Below are 21486 nucleotides of genomic sequence, written 5' to 3' on the forward strand. Positions count from 1 at the left end.
ACGGGATATGTATTGGCTTTGATTCAAACAAACATGGCAGCGGTCACATGAGGAGTACTTTCTGTTTTCCTTACTGGAAAACGACATTATATTGAGTTGACTGCGATTACAGAGATACTGAAACCTCTAGAAAGGTGATCATAGTCGTGAATCTTTAATTCTGAACTTTTCGGAGACAGTTTTAAGCTCCAGTCAATGTTGTGAAACCACGCGAGCGGAAGTGTGAGAGGTAGTTTCCCTGGAACGTCAGATCTTTCGGACCTACGGTGTAGAAAACTCTAATCGATTGAGCTCTGAAGGATAAACGCCAGTAACAGTGGACTTTGTTCGTTGATAATCGAAGCTTGCCCCTTGATAGAGGACGGAAAAACAATCTGAAATGGAGGAAGAAGATTTGCAGCCAGATTCACCACCAGGGTTTGTGGAGGAGATCGATAGTTCTGAATTGGAGTATATCGAGGTACATACTGATACACATAGAGAACTTCCTGTTATGTAGCTTATTTGTCGCAAATTTGTAAAACTTATTTAATTCTTAAGTGACTTAATCACGGTTCAGAGACATATTTTGATAGTTTCACGAAATCAAACATAATTATTGTTTTACAGCATTTCAGCTTACTGGGTTTTCATTCAGGCGAAAAATAAAAACGATACCTTCATTATAGGGCATGTACATCTCATTAAAACACAATACTAGGTGAGATTTCTGTACAGCCCCATACATTTATAATGCATACATGTTTTGACTCTATTCAGTAATTTGGTGAAATAGTTTGAAATTACTGCATGCATTGTACTGTGTGGGGCTGTATGGAAATCTTACCCAATGCTGCCTTTTCTGCCATACATTACTTCTCAATGAAACCCCAAACTTACATGTGTATGCGCATGCCAAATGTCCTTATTCAGGATCTTGCAAGTTATGAATGTAAATGTAGACGTAGATGCTTTGCATAGCCTGAGGAAACAGCTGACATTTTGTGACTTTGCCGCTGTTTCCCCACGAAACGTTTGAAGAAATTCCATACTGATGATGTGTCAATACTCAGATCTGGGATGGGCTACTGATTGATTCTACTACGCGAGAAATTTGCTTCAACCAATCAGAAGCACTAGCCAGATCTGGGTAGTGATGCGTCATCAGTATGGAATTTCTGAAGTCTTTGCTCAGAAGTCATTTCAGAGGGAAACCAGTGGTGTGGTCGTAAAATGTCAACTGTTTTCTCAGGCATTGTTGTATTCTGTGCAGAAAAAATTCACATCCTGTACTAAATGGATGGCAGGGTTTTGAGTCATGCCCCCTCCCACCAACTCTCCAGATTTCTAATACTGCTAGTTCAATGCACCTCGTCTCGACTGGATTTCGAAGGTCAAAGATGCCCAGATTTCCAATAATGTCAATAATTCCTTTGGAGGTGGTGTACATTATATTAGAAGAAGAGGGATAATAATTATTATTGAATTCAAAAGCCCTTTTTTGTTTTTATTTTCATCTCATGGCAATAATTTAAGATTTGCAATTTTGCAGTTCCTTTAGACTTAAATGCGGGAAATTGCATTTTGTTAAAATGTACATAAAAAAGTCCAAATTAATGTGCAAAAATTTATTTTATTTTTGAAAATTGTAGAGGTTTCATTTTGTGGTCCTGGAAACTGTCCATATCCTATATGGATTTGTAGTGCCAACGATGTTACATGTACTTTTTTTGGACGAATGCTCTCCCGCCATCTTGGACAATGAAACTGACAGAGAGTTGAGGCGAATCGGAAAATAATTGCATGGGAGCAGTTGATGCCCCACCTCCCTCAGTTTTTATTAACTGCTTTCAAGATGACAGCAGCGATCAATGTACCTCTGAGATTTCTGTAATAAAAAAAAAACACCGCCTCTGCACGCTATCTATATCCCATTTAGAGGTTTTTTCTTTTAAGATCTCCCCATCCCTGACAAATTTTCTTTCTTAGGGTTCTTTGTGATACCCTACTCCTTGGAATTTCTATGTTACACCACTTGGTCCTCTTTACAGTGTATTTTATTCAAATTTGAGAATCTTGCATAGTTTACCCAGACCTTAGAGAATTCTTGTGATACTATACCTTTAGGCTGTCAAAATCTGTTCTTTGCCTTGTACATTATCTTTTAGACTGTAGGAAGAGGTGCCTTTGGGGTTGTATCCAAAGCAATGTTTAGAAACAAGTTCATTGTTGCTGTTAAGGCTATTGAAACAGAAGCAGAAAAGAAAGCTTTTATTGTTGAGGTAACTGTCTGATAACTGTTGACTACTATTTTTCTACTAAGAAATATTTTCTAGCAATCTCAGCCCGCTTCTAGTGTTTTTTAAAAAAATGTTTGTCAGTGCTATAGTTTCTTAATACCTTGCAATAATTATTTGTTTTATGCACAAACTCCATTGTTTGTGAGATTAATACAGTGTACAAGTGGTAAATTCCACTGGTGAATGCCACTGAGCTGACAAAAATAACCTTCTTGCAAAGAGACAAATTAATTAAAAAAGATAAAAGATAAAATGCATTTATATAGTGGCATTCAGTACTCTACTAATTGTCTGTGGCAGTTTACAATACCACAACTCTTAATTAATTTTAAAAAAACTACATTATTCAATATAATTCAGGCTAATGATAAAAATTATAAATCAAAGGAATGGGTAAACAGATATGTCTTAAGCTTAGTTTTAAATACAGTAACTGATGATGATAGTGTGACGTCCTATGGTAACTTATTCCACAATAATTTGGAGCAGCAATGGAGTATGCCCTGTCATCATAGACATCATAGGTTTTTAATTTAGCCACAGGCTTGTCCAGCCAATGCTTGTTTGAAGATCGTAAAACGTGGCCTGAGTTCGTATACTTAAAAGTGAAGAAACTCCGTGAGAGATTAACATTAATAATAATTATTATTTTCAATGTTAACCTCTCATGGATTTTCTTCACTTTTAATCAATTTGTCTCTTTAAAGGAAGGTTATTTTTAAATAAACTATATAATTATATTTATATAATTTATCCAGAAAATACTTAGGTATCCTGAAAAACACCAAGCATGTAAGCTCTCTAGATGCGCCCTTTAGGCTCTTAGAGCAAATGTTGTAAAAAATAGTGTTTATAAAAAATAAAAGAAACACTAAAATTAATGCTCTCTCAAATCTGACTATTATAATAAGAAGATCTCCAGCACTTTTGTCATAATATAATATTTATTCTAATGCTTTGGTTTCCTATAAGAGTTTTTCTGCGTCTGTATTAAAAAATGTATCTGTAGTGATATTAATATGTACAATTCTTTGCCTAAAGGTGCAGCAGTTGTCTCGTATCAGCCATCCCAGCATTATCAAGCTTTATGGTGCCTGTACAACACAAGATCCTGTGAGTTTTAACCTGTTGAGCGTATATATGGCCTGTTGTTATTCATTTTTATAAGATAACTAAGATAGTACACATGCTCTGATTGGCCAATAGGCATGTTTTCATGAGAGTTTGTAAAGACGGTTGTGACTTTAATATGCTTTGCTGTGGGCGTGCTAATCACACAATCACAAAAATAATTTGGAAGAGGTTTTGAGGTGAAAACTTGACAAGTTTAGTTTATTTATATAATAACAATAATAATAACCATAACAATAATTCTTGGTTTGTTCAGGTGTGTCTTGTAATGGAGTATGCAGAAGGAGGCTCTCTCTACAACTGTAAGTGTACAGTCACCTGTTAAAGATGTGATAATCAGCATGTCACAAGTGTGGGACAATAAAAATCTGGATCATTATATGTTTCTGGGAAACTGCTTACCTACCCCTCCCTTAAGCCAACATTTTGCCCTTAGTGAGAGGTAAGTATTAATGTTGGCTAAGGGGAGGGGTAGGTGGGCAGTTTCCCAGAAATGAATAATGATCCAAAAATCTGGAGTCCTTGACAGGACTTGAAACTATAACCTCCTGAACACTGGGTAGGCTCTCTATACACTGAGCTGCAGAGAGACTCATGGAAGAGCAAGAGACCTAGTACAGGGCTTTAAAAAAAGTTTTCTTGCTGGGCAAGTAACTTTTAAATCTTACTTGCCCAATGGGCATGGGGTCCAGGCAAGTCATGATCCTCAAGTGCAAAATCATTAACTAAGAAAAGTAAGAAGTGGGCCCAGGAAAGCAAAATGTGGGAGCTGAAATTCAATTTTGATTTGAGCCCTGCTAGTTTCAGAATGAACTCTGTAATGTCCATATTGCACTGTGGTTACTGTACATTTTGCAGTGCATCATTAAAAAAAACTTGGCTACTGCATTTGTCAAGGTTTCAATCCATCTCTTATTTGATTACCTGAGTCTGGAATGAGAAAGTACATGTATTCTTTAGAAAAAGTGTGCAAGACGCCTTGAATTTTGAATCCAACAACCCTAGACATATTAAAAAAAAGTCATTATCTATTTTACAGTAGTAGGTATCATTTTCATAGAACTGTCCATTGAGATAGAGACTTGACTACGTTACTTAAAAGGGACCTTAAGCAATGAGAATGTTGCTGTCCCCGACATTAAGAATGGTAACCAAAAGTTGATAGTTTCTCTCTTTCAGTGCTCTGACTTGACAAATTTGTACAACGGGAGTTAAAACAAAGGCTTTCAGATTCATTGTGTGAGACAAAAGTCTTCCATCAAGCAGGACACTAAACTTCTGGTTGCTATTCATGACTTCCGGGATGTCCGCGCTTTCTCTGCTTAAGCTCACTAATAGGGATCTTAAGCAATGACGATATGACAGATAGGAGAATGGCAACAAAAACGATAGGCGTAGATAAGCAAAACAAGCTTTGCTAGTGCATCACACTTTTTTGTACACTTCTTTGTCCTCACTGCATGACCACAACAAGAAACATAATTTCACGTTTTCTGGAGGACATGATTACACGACAACAATTTTCTGATTCCTTTCATCAGTCTTGTAGAATTTAACTCCAAAACATTCACCAACATTTGACAAATTGAACAACGTGGAATAAGAGCAATGAATATGGAAACTGCATGAATTCACTTTTTAAGTGATGTTTCGCCCACATCGTCGTAATCGTTGTCTTTGCTTAAGCCCCATGATATGAGACAGGTTTGAATGAATTTGACCAAATATTCAGTTAAAAGTTTATTTCTCTTCTTGTTATGTCACTAGTGCTTCATTGGACTCACCCAACAAGGCCTGCACCCCTCTACACATCCTCTCATGTGATGAGCTGGGCTCTGCAGTGTGCCAGAGGAGTAGAATATTTACATGGTATCAAACCCAAAGCAATCATCCACAGAGATCTCAAACCTCCAAAGTAAGTATGAACTGTCTTTAGCCCTCTAAGCCCAGTATTCACATGTAAATTCTCCAAACTGATCTCCAGACATTTCCTTGAGGTGGCTTGATGGTGTTCTTTGGGTCTCCCATGTTTGTGCATAAACTATGTCACCATTCACAAGAAGCTTAACAAATTAATTTCATCTTTATCTAATACAGCTGTGACGATACATGTAATTTTTCCAAATCCTTGTTAATGGTGACGTGGTTTATGCTCAAATTTGGGACATGGTTCGTACAATCTTGAAAAGTATTGTCTTAGTTGTCTTGAAAAGTCCTTGAATTTGGTTAAGGTCCTTGAAAAGTACTTGATTTCTAATTTTATAAGGTCTTGAAAAGTCATTAAAATTCACTACCTTATCCAAGCCAGACACCCTTTTCTGTAAAATTAGATTACTTTGCTGGGGAAAATTTGGCTCGTCCTCAGAGTAACAACCTGTAAAACGCATGGGTAACATAAAAACATTTTTGTGCATGAACTATATATTTATTTCTGCTCCTTTACCTTTATTTCTGTTTCTGTACCTCAGATGCAATTGCAAGTCATACCCAGTCATTTTGCAAAATCTTGTCACGGAAAGTAGTATAAAGTAATGTGATCAACGATGGCTGACGAAGTAAAAACCGTAAATGACTCTGTGATGTGTTTTAGCTAATAAGGTGATCAAAGGGGGTTAAAGAATGCCAATTTATTGAATAAACTCTATTCCTTGAAAACTGTAATTTGTCCTTGAAAAATCCTTGAAAAGTTCTTGAAATTTGTTTTTCTGAAGTTGTACGAATTTGGCAGGTATTGACCATAAAAAAACCCCATCAAGCCACCTTAATGAATTAGTTGTACACTGTGCCAGGCTCTCAGTCAGTGTGAAAAAAATGCTTAAGCAGCGAAAAAGCGAGCCAGTGAAAAACGGTGGGAGGGGAGAATGGGAGAGCTTGTAAGCATCTTCTTAGATATCTCAATCCGCTCACTACCCTGGCCCGTCCTCTTCGGGTAAACATGTCAAATGTCAAAATATCAAAATGTGCAAGGAGGGGTTCGTGTGAGTTTGCGGGCTGAACTTTGTGCGTGCAAAGTCTTTCAAGGTCCCCTTCTAGGCCATCTTTTGTAGATCAGCCAGATTTCCTGGAAATATATGACATGTCGTGGGACGAAGGTTCCTATAATTCATTGTATTGCACTGGGTGTTTTGAAAACTTTGAAGGGGTTTTGGGTTTTTAAATCACGACCCATACAACTTTGCCGCAAAAACAAAACTGAGAGGTCCGCTAAGATGATTGACAGAACAGAAAAACCCAAAATTTCTTTGAAGTTTGCAAAACGCGCAGCGCAATACCATGAATTTGGCAGTAAGATTGTGCAAACAATGAACTATAAGCTAGTTGCTTACACAGACGTGGACTCTCTTGTCCTAGCCAATGTTTTTGGTTCCTTCCATTTGGATCTGGTACACAACTAAAAACTTTTGTCTGTCTGGAGAAATATAACTGGTCACTGTTGGAGTAAGAGTCTATAATTTTTGTTATAATAGTGGGGAGTTCAAGCTGCGTGCAAACAAGAATAACTGCGTGTGAGATGATTTCAATCCATTTAATATAATTCAATAAAAACATAAAACCAAAAGCCATAGCCAACCACATGAATAGTCAAATGTACCATTCAGTCACAGAGTGAACTTCATCTAAAGCCACTGCAGCCATCTGCCAGCCCAATTGTCTCTCTTTCAGTTCCTTCATCCATGATTTGGGAAGCCAGCTCTCAAGTGTTCCGAAAACAATTTCGCATTCACAATTTATAACTTTTTCATCGTCCTTGTTCGATTTTTCTCTGATTCCTATGGTTGCAGGCAAGAACCCCAGTCTCTTAACTGTTTGACTTCATTTCTCATATTGGAAATCAAAGGTGAAAGTACGATTATTTTCGACATTCGTTCACAATACTGTAAAGCCTTTTTAACAAACAACTTGTAACAACTTGAGGAAATAACTGAGAAATTATGCTCTTGTTAAGATGGCCATGCATGGCTCAGTCACAACAAAAAGACTTGACTTTTACATCAGTTGTGGTTAAAATTAGCCCCTCCAACTTGTCAGAATGGCTACATGTACCTTTATCTTTTTTTTAACTTGCAGTCTTTTGTTGACCAAATGTGGAACTGTAATAAAGATCTGTGACTTTGGAACAGCTTGTGACATGAAAACCTACATGACCAATAACAAAGGCAGTGCAGCATGGATGGCTCCTGAAGTGTTTGAGGGTAAGTGAGTACTAGTGACTACAAGCTGTTGATAGCACTGACTACTTCTTTATTAATTTTAATTACTTTTTTTTACTTTTTTGTGAACTCGTCAAAAAAGATGATTAAGGGAGAGGGGGCTAATAAGTTGGTGGAGACAAGATTAAGTACCCTCACATTGTTGTTATTAATTGTTTATTGAATTTAGCTTACTTTTTACATAGGGAACAACTACACTGAGAAGTGTGATGTCTTCAGGTGAGTCCATTGTAAATGCTGTACAGCTCACACTTGTTTTTGGTTTTTGTTTTCCTCTGTGTCTGATCATCGTATAGGCTAATAGAAAAAGAGGGTATTAAAAATCTGGTGTTTAATTTTTAATTGTTGTAATTTTTGAGTCGCTTTTAATAATTATCTTCCCTAAAGTGCAAAGAAATTTTTCAACACTGAATCTCAAAAGTTTATTAAATAACACAGGGCTGGCTCTGGCAGCCCGGTTTTCTCGCTAAGGACCATTCATGGCCAGTAAGGCAAAACATATATCCCAGTGGCACACTTTCCTGGGGGGGGGGGGGGGGGGGTAGTGGAGTGAGGGACATGGCCTTGGCCTTGCTCTTGCTGGAAAATTTAGGAGATAAGTTCTCTGAAATGTCATTCCTTCATTGTAAGACCTATTTTATGAAAATAAGCCGGGCGTTGTTATCTTTGAACAACAATTTAAAATGTTTGATTCCAATAATTTTACTCTGTCTACAATGTTCTCTTTCTAAAATGCGTGACTCTTAAAAAGAAAAGCTGTGTATACTTTAGTATTTTTCCATATATATTTATTCATTAATTTTCTTTGTGAGAATCAGATCGGATCACAACTTCCTTTTTTTAAAATCTACTTTTATTAATTTTAGTAAACCTTCGAGTTGTTGTAGGGGGTAAGAAGTGTTGCTTCAGGCAGTAAATTTTACCGGTAACTACCTGATAAGGAGAACACTGCAGCCCCTGGTGCCTTTCTTGAGGTTTATTAACTTTGCCAAACAATAAGATAAGTGACACTACAAAAAAAAGTATACATATATTCACAGGAGTACAGTCGGTTACACGCTGGATTTGACAGGCTCAGAGCACTGGGCTCCCTTCAATTAATTTTTTCTTAGAGCACAGCCTTGTAACACATGCTTTTCTTTGAATTCAAATTGAGCAGTTTTGGCATAATATTATGGGAGATGATAACTCGCCGCAAGCCATATGAGGACATGCAGGGATTTAATGCATTCAGAATCATGTGGGCCGTTCATAATGGTATGTTTTTTGTAAAACATAGTGAATATTGTTTTTTAATTCCTTTTATTATAATAATGACTGTCATTGCTTGTGTGCTAAAGTAAAAGCATGGTCAGAGCTTGGGCACTTGATACCTTTTTATCTGTGTTGGACACAGTCGCCTTTGTAACGCACACCGCAGTGTGAGCAAGGGGGTGTTCGGAGGTGAGAAGTGAAAAAGTGTCTCCCTCCCCCCCTCCTCTTTCCTTCCTTCCATATATCTAACCCTGTGCATCACTAGGGAGAGGAGAGAGATGACTGTCGATCATTCAGCCTTTTAATGCTTGGAATTGTTTTCAAGGTCCCAAAATATTTAATTCCCTTAGGTCTGAAATTCAGAATGCCTCTAGCATTGATGTGTTCACTTCTAAACTAAAGTCATTTTTCTTGGTATAAGCAAACTTTGCTTCTCTTAATCCTTGTGTACTTTTTCGCTTCTTTCGCTTTTTTTTTTTCTCATATATTCTTGTATTATTTTTTCTTCCTTTTTCTTTTTCATTTTTGCACTTGTGCGTTCAGCCTTACCTATTTTTGTCGTATTTAATGATTATTTTCTGTGGTGTAAAGAAATTATATGTGCTTAGTAAAATTGTCTTGCTGATTCCATGAGTATTTTTAGTTATCAATTAGGTAATATATTTTTAAAGGTGGTGCTATTCATAAGCCTTATTGGCTTCCTTGAGCTCCATTGCCTCATCTGTTTTTTTAATTATTGTATGTATATATTCAACTTATATGGCAAAATGATAGTAAAACTGGAAAAAAAAACTGAAATAAATCATGACCAAAGATTGGGTGTTTCACGTGTTAGTTAGGTATGGCGTTGTTTGTGGGGGATTCTTCAGCATCTTTTGTATTATAATTATTATTTGGTGATCATTCCTTCTGCAACCCAAAGTAACCACTTTCTAATGGTATTTTCAGATTAATTGGTGGTCAATGTTATTTAATTAGTGCAAAAAAGTATACTGAAATTTTGTTAAATTCTCAACAATATTATATTTCAGGTACCAGACCACCATTGATAGCTGATATTCCAAAGCCAATTGAGGATTTGATGACCAGGTAAGAGTAAAGTTAACAGTGAAAACTCATCAACAAAGTTTGATATTAAAGATTAAAGTTGACATAATAGTCCAAATAATAATATTGTTTCATTTCCTCTTTGTAGAATAATTTTGCCTTGTAAAATAATATTTTTTTATGGACAATGTTGGCAATCTTTTTGAATTCCTTTTTTTAAATTTAGAGAGCTCATAATTTTGTTCAAATGATGCAACAGTACTTACTCCATTTTTTTGCATCCATTTTGTTCTTGTAATAGTATCTGAGTGTTTGGCAAAGAAATAGAATACAAATACAAATAAAAAAATACATCTACGTACACTAGTCTATTCTCATGGAGTTACAGGGTTCGCTAATACGCCAAATTTGGCGTATTTTACGCCAAAATTGTTCAGATGACTCTGCCGAGGTTATGAAGGGAGTCACTTCGACTCCAGAAATTTTCAGTAACAATCGGGGAGCCACTTCGACTCCAGAAATTTTTGGTAAGAAACAGAGTTTTGTCCTTACCTTTTTTGCAACAAATACAATTTATGCTAATTGTAAACGTTGCAAACCTTAATTAAATCATCAAAATTAAAGAATTTTACTGCACGACAAAACAGGAAGAGGGTAAATTACAATCAAAGTTTACTCGAAGACCACCATCATGGATTTGAGTTTTCCAGGTCAGCAGACCCTCACAGCTACTTCGTGTATCCCTCACGATAGTGTAAACATGCCAGGAACACGTACTGAAAAGTCTGAAAATGGCCTTTTTCGTTGTGATACTAGACTCCAAAATTTGTGAAGCAGAAGTCACACTGACTCCACTCATCAATAAAATTTGCAAGCCCTGGAGTTAGCATTGCAACACATAGAATTTACATTAATCGTTTTATGGTTATGGTTATTTTAAATGTCCTGTCATGTTTAACAATTTTCTTGTTGATTTGATCTCCAGTTGTTGGGATAAAGTACCTTCAAAGAGACCATCCTTCACGAGAATTGTTCAAATTCTACAGCACCTTGTTCAGGTAAGTCTCCTGAGTTCCAGGGGGAACTGCCCTATGAAAGTGACATGGATGCTTGTCGGCTTAGGGATTTTGGTCTCAAAAACCAGTGAATCTGCTCACTCAAACTGCATCTTCTTGACACCGCTCTCTGGAATTTTTTTTTCTAATGGCTTTTTGATTTTTTGTAGATGATTGAACCCGTTTTTTTAGTATTCAGTTAAGTATGTGATTATTTTCGGCCTGTTTATCTCGGTGAAGCCTAAGACAGTCAGTTGATCTCCAAATCTGTCACCCTTTCTCTCCCAATAGAAGCCAAAGAAAAAGATCTCAAAAAATTTATTTATTTTTCTGTAAAAGTCCCAAAAAATAAATAAAACCATGCAAAAGTTCTACAAAAGTGGTTTAATTTGAATGGCAATAGAATTCTGTCTTTGGATTTAACAACTACGTGTAGGTTGACAACTTACCTCACTATAACTTCGCCTGTGATTGAAAGGGTTAGGAAATGTTATTTTAAGCAGAAAAATATTTTTCTATGCTGGTCTTTATGGCTTCTTGACACTGTTTATGATAAATTGTGTTTCTTTGTTTCCGTTGGCCAAACTGAAAACCGATTAGAACGTGGTTTAGTTAAACGATGTCTAAACTCGGTTTTTACCACTGGCCTTAGAATTAATGTCCTTCGAAAACTCATCAATGTTCAGTTGGCATATTGTCCAGTTGACTACACAGATTTACTCATGAGCTAGGACCTATAAAGGTCGGTACACACTAGGCGACATTGGCGACAAGCTGCAGCAACATGTCGCGGCGACACGTTGCAGCGACAAATCATTTCGTGTGTACTGGAGAATTTTTGTGAAAATCTTTGTCGCTGCAACAGAATTTGTCGCCGCAACAAGTCGCACAGATTCAGTCTGATTTGATTTTTTGCGACTTGTTGCAGCGACAAAATTCTGCTGCGGAGACAAAGATTTTCACAAACATTTTCCAGTACACACGAAGTGCTTTGTCGCTGCGACGTGTCGCCTCACCTTGTTGCTGCAACTAGTCGCCCGACCTGTGCACACGGAGTGATCTGTCGCCGCGACGTGTTGCAGCAACTTGTCGCCTAGTGTGTACCGACCTTTTTACCTGGCCCGGGATGTTCAAACGTTGAATAGCGCTATCCACTGGATAAATCACTATCCAGCGGATAAGTATTTGGGAAACCATTTGCGCTATCCACTGGATAGTGATTTATCTGGTGGATACCGCTATCCACCTGTTGAACAGCTGGGGCCTGGTGAAATTCATCTAGCTGAAAAGTCAGGGAAGGGATTGGAATTCAGTCTCAGGAGAAATTGAAACGGTGGAATGCTGATTAGTACAATGTATAATCATTGTATATACAGAATACTAATGAACAGGAAGTTTTATGTAAGAGTTATCCTAATTTCTGCGCTTCACGCTCGGAAATTTAACCTAGATAAAACACTGCTGTTCATGTTTTAAACATAACATTTATCTCCGTTTTAAAATAGGCCATTTGCACGGTGGCGTAATTTTACTACTACGATCAGAATCCTTTTCGTTTTTCCCTTCATATTTAAATTTGGTAAACCCGGCGAGGTTTAAATATTAACAAAAGCCATAATTTTCACAAGAAAGCAAAACCCTGAAGGATTCTGGTCTTAGTAGTAAAATGACGTCATCGTGCAAATTACCTATCGTTGTGGAGCAGATTCATGGGCTTGAGTTTTCTTCTTTTCGACTGCTACTACTTTTTGGTCCATTGGTGAATACAAAATGACCATTTATTTATACACAGAAATCGCTAGGGGTGTCTTCTAAAGGTTGATAACATTTGAAAGGTGACTGGCTTTTTTTCTTACAGTTTTTTCCAGGTTCGGATACCTGCCTGGTATTTCCTGATGGTCCCCCAAGCAGTGAGAGTAGTTCATCAGGCTCCAGCTTGTCTCTTCTGAGTCCTCCATCGTCTCACCACCACGATCCCACAACCGCAACCCATGGTAGTACTCTAAGTGATACTGTGATCAGTGTAAAGAGCCAGGCGTCTAGTGAAAGTGGTGGTGAACACGAAGGTACGTACGAACTTGACGATGAAAGGAAAGAGGAGGATGAAACACCAGTTCCTGAAGAAATCGAAGATGATGAGAAATCTCCCGATCAGGCAGCCTCTACGGAGCCATTATCACCCACTATAACTATCTCAGTGGATAACAAAAGTCCAACCGCACAGTTTTTCAGACAGCCTTCAGACTCGGGTGGATCACCATCATCGCATCCCAAACCGGGAACAGTTGCTGGTCTTCGTCCAATCAGCCCTGTTCCTGGACCAATCCCTAGTGTAAACTTTCAACCTATCAAAATTGTGGCTGCATCCTCCAGTCCAAGTCCAAGCCTGATGGCAGCCCCTCCACGTACCTCTGCTGTGAGTCCAGTGCCAGGTTCAGGCCCTAGGATGTCCCTTCACCCTGCCAACCCCGCTCATCCAATAAGCCCTGCCATCAGCCCTGGCAACCCGGGCAGACATCCGGGCTACCCTGGAGATATCCCACGTGGCACGTTGCCACATGGTCATTATTACCCTTCTGGAGGCCCACTGGTAGGACCTGACAAACAAACTCCGCCTCTTATTTACTCCGAGGCTCGGGGCTCAGGGGTCACAGGGGGCATGACATCCCCGTACAGATCCCCAAGCCCCCTCCCTCCCAGTCTCAACCAGCATGGTGTACACTCCCCAAATGTAATGTACCCTCCAGTGTCCAACTACAACTTTCCACCGTCTGGTACTGCTGCAATACAGATGCCAACGCCGAATACTGTTCCGTCTGTGCCTAGAAACACTCCTGTCGCTGGCTTTCAAATGCTGCCACGTGACGATCACGGTCTGGATCTGGAAGAGCTGCGAATAGCCCTTCAGAATGATCTTGATCCTCCAGAGCTTGCCAACAGAGTTCATAACTCCAGTGGACGTTCTACGCCATCACAAGGCTCACATACTGGACATTCCAGTCAGGCTAGTTCAGGAGCAGGCAGCCCTTATCCAGACAGGAAGGTCAGTTGGCCAGCGGCGTCACATGCGCGTCACCCACCCTACCCAATGAACAGATCAGTGTCATCTCCAGAGAGAAAGTATAGCGGAGACAAGGAAAGCCCATTGCCAAGGAGACATAACTTAGGTATCGTATTTTGCACCTACAGTTTAAGCCCCTGTGAGCGTACACCATCCGGAAGGAAAATGCGTCTGTAGATGATTTACGGTCATCTCGCCACCAAACCATCTCGCCACCCTGAATGAAATCGCCACCACGAAGTCTACTCGCCACGGTATAATAACTCTGCAATAATTGACACTGTTTACCTACCTGAGATTGTTACTTCTTCCTCAATCCCAATAATATAAGTTTATCGATTTTAATTGACACCTTGTGTATAATTGCGACTTTTTAATACCTTAACAAGTCTTATTTGCATCCCTCGAGAGGTGCGTTTTAAAATCCAACAGCCTTTCTTATGAAAGTTGGCTAACATTGTCACTTGAACCTTCACTCCTTTAAAAATTTCATCGTAAATTTAAAGTGAAAGAATTCTTTTTAGTCTTATCCTTTCGATATATATTTCTTGGTAGTGATTTCGTTGGTGGCGAGATGGTTTGGTAACAGGCGAGGAGTTGCTTACGAGGATGATCCTAGTCAGTGGCCACTAGTAGAAACAGGCGGTCCCTTATGGGAGCTTGCACCACTCCAATAAACGTTAAAAATACAACTGTGAAAAATTACTTTCGTTTCATTGATGTATGCTGTAGAATTCGTTGCGAAAACAGACTGTCGTGCTTGTGTAGGCATAGGTAATGGTAAGGGTAAAGGCGCACACGAGCCAAAGGCCCAAACGTCCGGACCTTATACCGGTTTCATTAGCATGAATCATGCCTAGGAGTATTGCTACTCCCCCTTGGACGGGATGCTAGTCCATCGCATTGTTACCTCCAGCAGTATGTCGCCTGTACCCATTTAGGGAGAGAGAGAAAGTGGAGTAAAGTTCCTTGTCTAAGGAGTAAGATGACCAAACAAGACCACCACTTCTCCGTGTTTAAGATGCGATCGTCTTCCTCCGATTTTCTTTCAAGACCTTGAGAGTTGGTTTGTTCTGTACTGACTAAAATATTTTGCCTTCCTTAATGCTTTTGAATACTAGCATCACTTAGTGTTCAAAACAAACAGTGATAATCCTATGTAGTAAGATCTACTTGATACTTAACGCTGTGAAACCTCTTTACTTCAGACCAAACGTTGTTCCCCAATATACTCCAAGCATTAGATGCCCATCTACAGGTACGTGGTTCTTGACTTTATGAAATGATTTGTTTTCTTGTAGTATGGTTGAAATCGTCGAGTCTGTGTACAGACCTTGTTTTCGTATTCTTTTCGGGGTGGAGGGTTGAGCGCGATTGAGAAAAAGAAAGGATTCCCTACCTCCACCCCTTTGGGCTTGTGGTCAATAACTCCCCCGTCGTTTTTATTTTTACACGCGCGCTCGACGATCTCTAAAGAGAAAATAGAGGGTCTGTGAATAGGCTATTGAAACGACCAGAAACAAATTTTATCAGGAACTCCATACGCTTTAGAGGAGCAGTCGCATGGAACACTTTAACGAACAAGGAAACAAGGGCCAAAACCTTGAAAGAATTTAAACACTGTCTTGTAAAATTTGATACCGATAAAATGCATTTCGAACCAATCTTAGCTACTACTAAAAACAGAGATATCGGTTACGAATACTTTTAACAGTTTTAATTTTTAATTGTACATTTTCACGACCTATTTTAAACATTTTTTAACATTTTTTCATTTTTAATCGTACACTTTGCTTTTAGTACTTCTTATTTTTCTTGTAATTGTTAGTATGCACGAGCCCACCAGCAATGCTGATCTTTTTATCCTGCTAAAATAAAGTTCTTATCTTTATCTATCTTAAACTACCACTTTATGGGATGAGGACAGTGACGAGTAAGACGTTCTAATGAACTGTAATAGAGTAATAAGTCAGGGGGTCGAGGTTTTGATCATTTGAATATATGGAACGTAGCAACATAGAAAAACGCTTGGGAAAGCATTTATTTCAAATTAGTCATCAACCTTCCAAGGTTATATATCCCTTCTCTTACTGCGATCCTCTGCTTCATCTTCGTAGATTTCGTTCTTCGGAAGAAGTACCTCTGCTCCAATACGTGCTTTCCCCCACCGATTAAGCCCCTAATGACCCAATCCCCTCCGCTATGTTTCTCCTCTATAAAGGGGCACGCCCTCGGCTAAACCATCAAATAAGGCGAAGAAGGGTAAGGAAACCTCCGCCCTCTTTGAATGCGGGTGTGGGGTAAAAAGAAGGGTTTCAATGGGGTTAACCGTCAACCGTCAAACGGCCTAACATTTACTGAGCTGTCAACCGTCAAAAAAGGTTTTATTTTACCGTCAACCGTCAAAAATGCTAATTACTGTTAATCGTAAAAAAGCTTTAAGGTATCTCAAATTCCACTATTTCAACTGATCTTCACGGACTTTGAATCTCTAAACTGGAAAACACAGTTCCCCTGCTCTCAAAAACACACTCTATAGACATTACAAGACCTCACAACTTGCTTATATCTGAAAATATTTCAAAATTTTAAAAGTGAATGGCAAATTAAAGACAACCTCCAAGACGCCAAAGTTTAAATTATTTACTTAAATTCTTGGTCTAAATTTCTACTCAATAACCGTCAACCGTTTAGAGCTCTAAAATTTAACCGTCAACCGTCAACCGTCTCAAAAGGGGTCAACAATGCCACTTTTCACCCCACGCCCTCGTGCCCTTCCGTGCCTCTTCCGCTTGGCTTAAAGAGAACAGAAACGACTGCTATGCAGGCTACAGAAAACAGTGAGCTTTCTTTCCAGAGACCCTTAACCCTTAAAACCCTAACATCAAAATTTCAATTCTAATTGTTGCCTTAATACATTTCCTACGGAAGGATTTGGAGGATGATGTTAAAGTATCAATTGAATTAATCTTGTGTGATCATCTCCTTAATTCTCATTGCCACTCTATTTTATAAAGCACTGATATAACAAGGAGAAATTTCATTGTGATCACTCGTAAGGTTTAAAGGGTTAATTCTCATTACCACTCTATTTTATAAAGCACTGATATAACAGGAGAAATTTCATTGTGATCACTCGTAAGGTTTAAAGGGTTAATGGAACGTAAAACTGTTTCCTTGGGGCCAGTCATTAGATACTTATTATTGGAGGAAATGGTAGGGTCCTAGGGCTTATCATATGTTTTATTACCATTGCAGCCTATTGCACCAAACCCTTCAATTCCAGAGTCACAAGAAATTTATGATGAACATATTAAGGTACTTAAAAATATCAGTGACAGTTAATGTAGCTATTAATTTTCAAAGTTGTATGTAGATTATCGTATAAGTATCAAAACTAAATACTGAGTTGAATAGCGATGTTGCGCGTTTTACCACCCACGAATTAAACCTCTCTGCAACAAATCAGGTATTGGAGGTTGCGAAAAGTTTTTGTAGAAAGTAGTGGCCCTAATGATCCAAACAAATGGTATAGAAAATTTCGGTAGATCAGGTAAAAGCGTGAAAAAGGTAATACCTCGAAAGATATTACCTTTTTTACAAAAAATATTCCACTGGGATGAACTGTTCCATTTGAGTTCTTCCCGGAATTATCGGATTTTACGCACAAATGGTAAGCGCTCCAGGCCTACCTTTTCAGTCGTTCCGCTGCTTCCGGAAATTTTCCACTAAAACGACCCGTAAAGTCGTGTGTCATTTGCATTCCAACCGATTTTTCGGTTTTAAATGCCGGGTAAGCAACCTAAACAACCTATGAGTAGTCCCCCACTACTCACGGATGATGAATCTCCTTTCCTGGTTAATTACATCTAAATTGTTCAGCGCCAATTTTAACCATTTTTTTCAGGCGATGTTAAAAAAGTTAACATTGATTGGTTTCAAACATTTTCATGAAAAAAGCAATAGGTTTGATAAGCAAAGCAACAACTTTGCACGTGCATCACGATATTTTGTACATTTCCTTGCCGTCACTGCACGACTACGGTGTGAAAATACCTAATTTCACGTTTCGTGGAGGACCAACACAAGACAATGACTTTCTTTTTTTTCCTGTACTTTGACGTGGTCCTTTAGAATTCAACTCCAGAAAAATGTGCCAACATTTGACGAATGATTGAACGAGATGGAATAAGCGCGATAAAGTTTGGGACAGCGCGAATTCACTTTTTAAGTGACGCTTTCGTAGCCGTCGCCGTCGTAGTTGCTTGAGTTAACAACCCTGACAGTATAGTTTATCTATCTTTTAAAAATATCCTTGTACCTATAATTCATACAGCTTGCCAAAGAGTACATACAAGTTCAGACAGAAATGGCAGTGTGGCTTCAAAGAAAGTGAGTCATCTTTTCTAGTTTTTTTTCTCTCTTTTATTTATAGAGCACGTGACGTGTATAGAAGTCAACAATCTTCTGATAAGCCCAACTACTGTTGATCCTACCACACTAGAACCATTTACTTTACTGCAAGACAACGAAGCAGCGTCAATCGTCTCTGAGACGGACACTAAGCCCCCGAATACAGTTGCCTCTAATCGCTCACCGCCTCGCGAAGTGTCCCTCGCGGCATCGTGATCGATGAGGAGCAGCTGTAATCGCAGCCTTTGACAGGCATTGTGGCGCTCATTATCGCTAACGTATATGAGTGCGTTTTCGCTGTAGGCCAAGCCTGTGAGCAAGCTCTCCATTTAGGGAGTCGCGAGAAGTCACGCGATAGCAGCACGCGAAACGAGACGGGAGAAAGAGGGGCTTCGCCGCTCACTCCCGCGTTCTCTCGCAGCTCGCTTCACTCGCCATATAAGGGAGTTTAAGCAGCGACGTTTTTGAGCGACGCGCGTTAACCGGAAGTGAGCCTTTTTCTCTTTTAAAATACCTTGACGCTACCAAATTTTCTTTGCTTTTATAGAGACGATTTGCTCAAAAGTTTGTCCAAAATCACGGCTCATGCGTCTCTCAAAAACGTCGCTGCTTAAACCACCTATTAGAAAATTAGAGCACCTGCTCGCAGGCTACTGTATGCCTGACAATTGCGACTTGTGACTCACATTGACCATTTTCTTAATTGCACCTCTAGTAGTTATTATTTCTGATTTTGCTGCAGAGTGGATCTTGAAAGAGATTTAGAAGAATATGAAAAAGAGCAGCAGATTAATGCGCAGTATGTAGAGGAGTTTGCAATGCTGACTAGTGAAAAGGTATGTTAAGTGTTAAAGCGTTTTGACCGGCCAGAGAAGTTTTAGGCTAGTGACGTCTCTCTTCTGACCGGTCAAAATGTTAAAAATAACACTATAGTAACTTGCACGTACTAGCCTAACAAGCAAAAACATAAAGTAAAAAAAGATGCTTGCTCTTTTGAAACGTTATGGTGTTAAATGGTTGTTTGCTATTTACATGGGCAAAAATAAATATATTTCGTAAATTTCGTCCCGGAATCGCGTTTACCATTCGTACAAATCAGTTCCATACACCCCAAAACGGCCGCGAAAGCCTGGAACTGGTATGAAAGAAGACTTTGAAGAAATGGAACACGAATTTCCGTTTGCAACATTCCGACCGTGGAAACAGGACTAGCTTTTCAGACCTTCCGTTGCTCCTGGAAATTTTCCACTGTAACAACCTGAAAAATCGTGTTCCATTCACTTTCTAACCGGGTTTTTGGGAAACTTTTTGTGTAAATGGGAAACAACCAGTGTGTGTGTGTGTGTGTGTGTTTTTTTCCAGCTGGCTTGTTATTCGTGTGGGATCAAAATGACCGGCAAACCGAAAGTTTGTCCGGACAAATGGTGGTCATCTTGATCGGACCGTTGACCGGCCGCTATTTTGAGCTCTGCCATAACATTTCATCCTAACATCGGTTGAAAACTCTGTGTAGTTTCTCAGGCAGTGATGATTAAATTAATCGATTGATTTGTGGTTTACTTTTATTTAGGATAACCTTCTGCTGCTTCATAAAAGCTTGAGAACACAGTTGGAAGCTATGAAGCGTCAACAAGGCCGACCATTGAGTCAGTATCGATCATGACGATTATGGAAGCAGTCAAGTCATTCAGAATGTATAGACTAATGTATTTCCTGTACATTATACATCGTGAACTGTAGACAGTTCTATCATTATATTGTTTTCTTCAGTTGTGAAGAATTTCACAGTCTAGTACTTAGTACCGTTAGTTATTACACAGAGCCTGGTTTCAATGAAATGTTGAAGGTACTTTTGACATTTCTTTGGTTTTGTATCGCCACGCTCTGTGATTGGCTGAAAAATCTCATGCCACTTTCTCAACCAATCACAAACAAAAATCAGCGTGTGCTTCCAGCTCTGATTGGTTCAATGTTTGCATCATATGCAGACATCTTGACGTGTTAGTTTTACGGCATTACATTGAAAACTGCTCCACAAATGTCAGCGTTTTGTATCAATCGTTTGCCGTGAAATATATTAGGTAGCCTAGGCTCCAAGTTAGTAATGTGCAGAGCTCGTGAAAACGGAGGCGAAAAAACGCGCGGAGGATTCTTTTCCCGCCACCGCCTCCACGGGTTACGTCAGAGAGCTAAAGCAACGGCGACGGGACGAAAACGTCACTTAAAAAGTGAATTCGAGCTACGCTTATTCCATCTCGTTTCGTTCGTCAAATGTTGGCAGATTTCTTTGGAGTTAAATTCTAAAGGATTGTGTCGAAGTTTAGGAAAATAAAAATAAAATTGATGTTTTGTGTTCCCGTCCTAGACAAAACGCGAAATTAGGCATTTTCACGTTGTAGTCGTGCAACTAAGGGAAGAAGTGTACAAAAAAGCGTGATGCACGTGCAAAGCTGTTATTTTGTCAATCTAAACCTATTGGTTTATTGCCGTTCTCGTTGCCGTCGCCGTCGTTAGTCGTGGCTTAACGTTATCTCTAAAATATGCACCCCTGTGTTGTCATGGAGATAGCTTCTGCGGTCTGTCTGTTAAGAATCCATAATTAGAAAGTATGGTTAAATAATTATTGTAATAAATAAAAAAAACAGTTTTATAGCTTAGTGGAAAACGGGAAATCCTTGTTATTAAATTGAACACTGATATTTGCATTAGTTTTCATTTGTTTATTTTCTTATGTACATCTGATGAAGTGAATTTATTTGCAGAATACGCATCTCGCCGTCGTATTTGCTCGATGAAAGTTTTTGCTTTTAAGCTTAATAATAAAAGATTCCAGTAGGCAAATGCGATGGTTAAACGCGTGCAAACGGACGCAACCGACATTGTTCGCCAACAACTCCCAATATTGTTGGATGTTAAGGGTCGTCGACATATTTTTCCCGCTTAACGTCAACTGGACGTTTAGTTCATAGCCCCCGTCTTGCGCGCCCCCCCCCCGCCTCTTCCCCGTCTTAACGTCACCTTGATATTTTGCCGCC

General features: G+C 39.0%; 1 protein-coding gene across 2 annotated transcripts; it reads left to right on the plus strand.

The window, feature by feature from the left end:
• The first annotated feature begins 8 nt into the window (after positions 1-8).
• On the plus strand, positions 9-21156 carry LOC140922510 (uncharacterized). Of its 2 annotated transcripts, XM_073372491.1 has the most exons (16): positions 9-460; positions 2148-2261; positions 3321-3392; positions 3667-3712; positions 5178-5325; positions 7479-7603; positions 7807-7840; positions 8781-8878; positions 9907-9964; positions 10908-10980; positions 12836-14144; positions 15247-15296; positions 17297-17356; positions 18375-18430; positions 19194-19287; positions 20022-21156. In XM_073372491.1, the coding sequence occupies exons 1-16, from the start codon at positions 380-382 to the stop codon at positions 20112-20114; spliced, it is 2511 nt and encodes an 836-aa protein (XP_073228592.1). In that variant the 5' UTR covers positions 9-379; the 3' UTR covers positions 20115-21156. The 2 variants fall into 2 exon arrangements, with proteins under 2 accessions (XP_073228592.1, XP_073228599.1); XM_073372498.1 differs by lacking the exon at positions 17297-17356.
• The last annotated feature ends 330 nt before the right edge of the window (positions 21157-21486 follow it).

Source organism: Porites lutea, chromosome 1, assembly GCF_958299795.1.
Source record: "Porites lutea chromosome 1, jaPorLute2.1, whole genome shotgun sequence".
In the NCBI taxonomy this organism is placed as follows: domain Eukaryota; kingdom Metazoa; phylum Cnidaria; class Anthozoa; order Scleractinia; family Poritidae; genus Porites; species Porites lutea.